Below are 6206 nucleotides of genomic sequence, written 5' to 3'. Positions count from 1 at the left end.
AACCCTCCCTAGTTGATGAACCCTAGGTTTAGGTTTAGATTTTTTTCTTGACAAATGGTGAACACATTTTTTGATATGATGAATATTGGAGTAAACAAAATTTATATGATGCAAGTAGTGAAGTAAATATGATATGATATGATATTGCATTTGACACATCTTGATATATGTATTTTATTTAGTTAATGATGAAATTTTGTTATCATCCATATGTTTAGGTCTGCAACAGTGGCGCAACCATCGCCCATTCATCTCCAACACGACCCTTCTGCCTTGCCACTTTCGTACGTGTACGAGTCCTTCCCCGAGCTTGTGCAGCCGGTGGGAGCTTTTTCAGACGAGTTCCTAGAGGAGACGAGGGCAGTGCGGGGGCACGAGAGGGCAGAACGGATCTCCGACGATGTGAAGTCTTGGTCGCTGAGTGTGAAGGAGTTGAAGAGAGTGACTGTAGAGATGGAGAGAGATCCAACTATCTCCCATGAACGCCGGGAAGAGACCATTGAAGTTGTCAAGCAGCACTCCAACTGGGAGCTGCGCAATTTGGGCCGGAGGATCTACTTCGAGAGCAACGCGGAGGAGAGAGCCAGGATGCCGCCCCCAAGTGCATCAGCGTTCGATATCATCAGCTGGGGAAGGGCGGAGGCGAAAACTCCAGCGGGCAAGGCAAGGTGGGAGTGCTTGAACGGTCGGATGCCGACCAGCGTTCCGCCTCCGCCTGAACCGGTGGATCCGCTGTCGTATCTGTCTCCATGGCCAGCCCTAACATACGAGGGGGGAGGGAGGTTTATCCGCCCTATAAACTTGTCTTATGCATATGCATCTATGTGTTAGTTGGGGTCAAACTATGTGGACAAGTTTGCTATTTGCTATTTCCTACTTATGAATCTATGTGTAAACTGTTTGATATTTGCTATGTGGAACATTTAATAATATGTGAGCTTATATTTTGCTATTTGTGAAACTATGTGAAACTTGTGACAAAACAAACAATCAATAAAACTTGTAAAAACCTAAACCCACATGACCCTACCGCCAAGACCTGCAGCGGTAGGGTAAGTCAACCTACCGCCAAGAACTTCGGCGGTAGGGTAGTGCACTGGCCGTTAGCTAACGGCAGTGGGCTGTCATGCCACCGCCAGAAGCCCTGGCGGTAGCCTCCGTGACCCTACAGCCGAGCCCTTTGACGGTAGCAAAAGGGTCAGATGTCAAAAAAATTACAAGGGGGTCAGATCCCGATTTTGTTTGACCAAAGGGTCAAAACACGAAATTTGGCCATGTGTGGAAGGCTCCTAGCCCGGGAGCTGCGACGATACACATGTAGATGTGGGGCTATCGAGGGATGTCGGTACAGAGAATCTGAATTCCGACCACGAAGGCCTCGTCTGGTCTGTTCGCTTCAGCCAAAGCCATTTGGCCTGCAACGCCACATTCATCCACCTCATATCGAGCACGCCCAGGCCACCTGCCCATTTGGGACGCCCCATGCCACTGCGCACGGGAGTGAGCTTTCTTATTAGAAGGGCCAACGACCTGCTGATTGGAAGCGACATTTTTTCAGGAAAGGGAACTGATTCCAAATAAAATCAAACTGCATGGGAAAAGTAGGAAACAGGAAATGAGAAGACTTCCAGCCTTTTAAAAACCTAATCTTAGCATCTACCAAATGCTAGGAGAAACAAAGGCAGATAGGAAGTGACAGGCTATCAAAAGTGACCAAAATTTGAAAACAGATCAGGGTGTAAGACACATAATGACATGAATAGTCGCGTGCAGGGCATACAAGATATACAACTTCCAGTCCCATAATACAAGATGTTATTTCAACCAATACATGAGTACATTGGTTGTAATAACATCTTATGTTATAGGACGGAGGCAGTAATCGCAATAAGCAGATTTTAGCTTCCATCACCTGACGAGTCTGAAACTATGTACCGTCTACCGCGGATGATTATGCTTACGAACAACAATGCCAAATTATGCAACACAGGCAGAAAAGCAGAAACAATGAGAACATTATAGCTAGAAGATACAGGTTTAACTTCTATATATGGCTGGCCCTTGAAACAATATTTGCAAACCAGAACAAGGATTACAATATAAATAACAAGAGCAACCTAATTACAGAAACTGTATCAGGACAGGAGGGGTCACTAAGGCAATGGCTCCTCCGAGTCTCCCAGCCGTGACAAGTGGAGGTAAGCGTCGGTGCCTACGTAACACAAAAGGCAAGAATGATCAGCCGAATACATATCATGATGACAGAAGCAGAAAGACATACATGGAAATTCAGGTAACCATTGACAAATTATCCAAAGTTCACGCTGAGAGATTAGCAGAAACAAAGCAAAATATGACCGTACCGTATCCCTCCATGGATATGATTTGTAGGTCGCCACCGAAATATCGCGCATAAAGGCGACTAACTGGAAGTCCAAAACCATACCCAGCCATAGTTACCCCTTCACTAGGGCCCTCCATATCAGGTAGATTCTTTGCAGTGCTGTAAAGATATGTGAAAATTCTAGGGAGCCCACTTCTCCGTATTCCACCACCTTCATCACTGACCTGCATTTTCGAAACAATGAACTCAAACGACCCTCGGGAATGGTTCCTTATGATGAATATTTGACAGGAATGGGTCTCATATGTTCCACAAATCTTAGTGGGTTATAGCTTCTAGCATAAGAAGACAACTATCACATACAAGAATTGATATCTAGCACTTTGACAATGGGTCCAGTTTTAGTGACAGTAATGACATGTCAGCAGACATGCGCCGTAAAACAATATAGTAGTGTCTGCAGCTTCATCGAAAATATCAGCATAGAGTAACAATAAATGTCCTAGTTAGGCACTGAACTCGCAAATTGGTGTTTGGGTTTGGACAATAACTGGCGTTGAACAATGGACATGCCCTAGAATGGCTTTGGACATGCATTCAAATTGGTGTTTGGGTTTAGATTTGCACTCAGCAGTCCATATTAATCCATATCTTTCTTAGTCAGGTTATAATCCCAATATTAAAATACAAATCGAGTAATTCACAATTGCATTCATGCACAGCCTAGTAACGCGAGATGCTAAATTCATGCAAAGATAGGTATCGGTAGAAGTTTTTTTTTTCTCGAGAAAATGCAAAAACACTTGTGTTTCATTTCACTGGGAAGGTAGAGAGGTTCATATGCATGGAGAAAGGTTCAGAAGCCTCGATGAGGCCTGACACAGTGCCCGGAAGAAAACAAACCAAACAAGGGAATTTTATCAGTCATTGCACATATTTGCAAACGGCAATATTTTAGTAACTGCTTGTGTACTCTTTAGCCTAGAATGTACCAAATAGATGCTAGGTGGTATCAGGGAAATCATACCTTAATAGTAACATCCTCTGTTCCATCAGCAACTATAATTCTGACAGGAGGAACATCTTTATCAGAATTCATATATCTTTCCTGTACTGCACGAAGGGAATTTTTCACCAGTTCAAACAACATGAGATGAAGATGCGATGTGACATATCTGCACATAGTTAATTGCAAGTAGTTAGTTAGAAGGACAACAACAAATGAGGCCACTCAATCAACATGATAACAAAAACTATAAGCCAATGAACATGTAACCTGACAAGTGACAACAAAGAGGTGCTGTTGCCAACACATGATTTAATCCACGAAAAAAACAAAGGTGATTGGTGGAGTTTATATCTGAAACTTACGGAAATGTTAAATTTTGATCTCCATAAATGTTGATGTCAGGAGCTGATCCGTATTCCCTCATACAAATGGAACGGGCATCCTCACTAGCAATTTGAGCTACCTGTATGGGGGACAATTTTGTATTGATGAGGCCTATGACGCCAGGCTCTGGTTCAGGTTCATGCAGAGCCACATGCTGCCCTGAAATTAAGCAAGTCGGTCTAATTCAGAACAACTTTCTAACAATTAGCACTCAACTTAAGTGTAAATGATTTGATACAGAATTTACACATTAAGCGAACATTTTTACCATTTTTCAGTTTTTAAGCCATATAACAATACAGTTAGCTCAAGTAGCATAGCATGAAGTTTGAACATAAAAAATATCAAGCAACCAAAATAGAACTGTCTGTCAATACAAGTCAAATTTGCAAATCAGCCAAAAGATAAGGATTCTGCTTGACAGCTTAACATTGAACTTCAGTATATGTTACTACTGCATCAGCTGTTAGAAAAGGCACATGATCCATCATTTGTTCCGAACCGCAAGCAAGATTTAGGATAGAATGACAAGAGCATAGACAACGTTTATAAATATAGCTCCAGAGAGAAGAGTAGTACCAAGCTCACAAACCTATGAGCATGCGAATACCAATCCTTGACATGTAAAATCGATCAAGGAACCCGTGGATCTCATCGAATCCTGGGGGAAGCTTCCTTGAGCTGAACTGTTCGTTTTTCAGTTGTTGCACTCCCAAAGCCATAGTAGGTACCACGTTATTGTGCCGCACTTTGATCATCTTAATCATCTGCGTGAAAGCAAGCTCGTCGTCCCGATTCCTCACTTCCGGAAAATACCGGATGTCGCGGAACGAGTCCAAGTACCAGTCCCTCACCTTCACAATCGTCAACAGACAAACCATCAGTCCCACACAAGGATGCCCAGTTTGACAGGAATCAGTAAATCCAGCTGTGAGTTATTTTTTGGCGGCAAATATTTACTATTCAATGAATTCAGATTCTCTAGTATTGACGTGATAAGGTCAGGAAGACAAGACAGCACGACAAAAGCTTCAAGCATATACTCATACAAAAAGCATGTGAGCCCACTACCCAACTCCTATTAGAAAAAAAAAAAGTAAACAAGTTGGCAAGCAAGAGTCTTCAAAAGTTCCTCCCTAATCCCTATTCTACGATAACTTTACATGTTGATGGCAAATTGAAGTGAAAATGAAAAAGGAAATAAACTAAACAGAACATCAGTTGGTCACTCAAGAGTTCAACTATATCATTCTGAATCAACATAGAACTGTTTAGGTACTGACACAGTGGTAGTACAGTATCTTCTTCGCATTCGAAATCCCCTGACGAAAGCTGACACCGAATCGAATCCTAATTCCTAACAGTAAACACGGAGATATACCAAAAATATCCGCTGACCTTTTAAAATGATCCCGAGAAAACATACTAGTCAGATATAATTAGGATACAGACAGCAAAAACATCATCTCCCCAAGCAAGCAGAGCGAAAAATTGAGCGCTCACCAAAACATGTCAAATCATCGACGGGACAGACTGATAAAAACGAGCCATCAAGGACAACGGCCAACGGCAATTCCAACCTAGTCTAGCCTAGCGTCAAATCGAAATTTAACCACCAAAATCAGCGCAGGGGCGGGGTGAGGACCTTGAGGATGGCGGGCTTGGCGGAGAGGCCGAAGGGGAGGGACTCGAGCTCGAGCGCGCGGCGGGCGATGCGGATGGGGAGCTCCTTTTGCAGGAACTGGGCCGAGAGCAGCAGGTTGCGGTCCGTGGGGACGGACCCGAACTCCATCATGTACCGCAGGCTCACCCCCGTCTGCTTCATGCTGCCCCACCGCCCCACCTCCTCCGCCACGGCCCGCGCCACCGGCTCCGACGCCATCATCCCTCCGCCCCCCGCCGCCGCCACCGCTCGCCGACGAGGAGCCGGGTAACCGCCGTGCAAACAGGAGGATTAGGGGGGCCAGGCGGCTAATTAAGGCGGCATCAGGGGGGAGAGAAGCCTTGTGGCCAAGGGAGGCCGGGTTTTGTGCCGGCGATTTATAGAGGAGCGAAGGGGATCTTCGCTGGGCTCGGGTGTCAGTGAGTGGCCTGGAACGGTATCTGCCAGTGGGCCCGGGTTTCAGTGGGCGGGCTCGCCCGTGTGGATGGTATCCGAGCCGGGGGAATCGGTTCTGTGTGCGGGTAGCGCAGCTGGTCCAGATCGCGGATGAGCTTATCCATGGGGATTTGAGTAGTACCAGGTTTACTCAACTGAAATGTTCTAATAATGTCCCCCCCCCCCCCCCCTCCAAAAAAAAATGTTCTAATAATGTCTAATTAGTCTCTTCGCAAATACGGAATATATTTACTGTATATAAATGTTCAATCAATGTACATTCTTGAAAGAAAAACCGTCTAGGTGAGCCTAGGTTCTATGAACTTGGTCACCCTTCGTGTCAATCTATTTTGCAATAACGTTCGTATCTG

The 6206-nt window shown here is 44.7% G+C and overlaps 1 protein-coding gene across 3 annotated transcripts; it reads right to left on the bottom strand.

The window, feature by feature from the left end:
• Positions 1–972: 972 nt before the first annotated feature.
• LOC109735306 (pyruvate dehydrogenase (acetyl-transferring) kinase, mitochondrial) lies at positions 973–5939 on the bottom strand. 3 transcript variants are annotated; one of them, XM_020294511.4, is made up of 7 exons: positions 5383–5939; positions 4330–4591; positions 3716–3896; positions 3372–3519; positions 2364–2568; positions 2118–2212; positions 973–1533 (listed from the first exon to the last, which is right to left on the bottom strand). In XM_020294511.4, the coding sequence occupies exons 1-6, from the start codon at positions 5620–5622 to the stop codon at positions 2154–2156; spliced, it is 1095 nt and encodes a 364-aa protein (XP_020150100.1). In that variant the 5' UTR covers positions 5623–5939; the 3' UTR covers positions 973–1533; positions 2118–2153. The 3 variants fall into 3 exon arrangements, with proteins under 3 accessions (XP_020150100.1, XP_020150101.1, XP_020150099.1); XM_020294512.4 differs by having other exon boundaries at positions 973–1530; XM_020294510.4 differs by lacking the exon at positions 973–1533 and having other exon boundaries at positions 1996–2212.
• Between the last annotated feature and the right edge of the window lie 267 nt (positions 5940–6206).

Source organism: Aegilops tauschii, chromosome 2 (assembly GCF_002575655.3).
Source record: "Aegilops tauschii subsp. strangulata cultivar AL8/78 chromosome 2, Aet v6.0, whole genome shotgun sequence".
NCBI classification, from domain to species: Eukaryota; Viridiplantae; Streptophyta; class Magnoliopsida; order Poales; family Poaceae; genus Aegilops; species Aegilops tauschii.
The sequence above is the reverse complement of the archived record's forward strand: the minus strand, read 5'-3'. Positions and strand labels throughout refer to the sequence as shown.

What these genes read in the sequence shown, in the direction of transcription:
- LOC109735306 (XM_020294511.4), bottom strand. Translation starts at nt 5,622, where the DNA reads ATGATGGCGTCGGAGCCGGTGGCGCGGGCCGTGGCGGAGGAGGTGGGG. An exon ending in GATCAAAATTTAACATTTCC is followed by an intron (nt 3,520 to 3,715) that starts GTAAGTTTCAGA and finishes AACTATGTGCAG; the next exon opens with ATATGTCACATCGCATCTTC. An exon ending in CATATCCATGGAGGGATACG is followed by an intron (nt 2,213 to 2,363) that starts GTACGGTCATAT and finishes TGTGTTACGTAG; the next exon opens with GCACCGACGCTTACCTCCAC.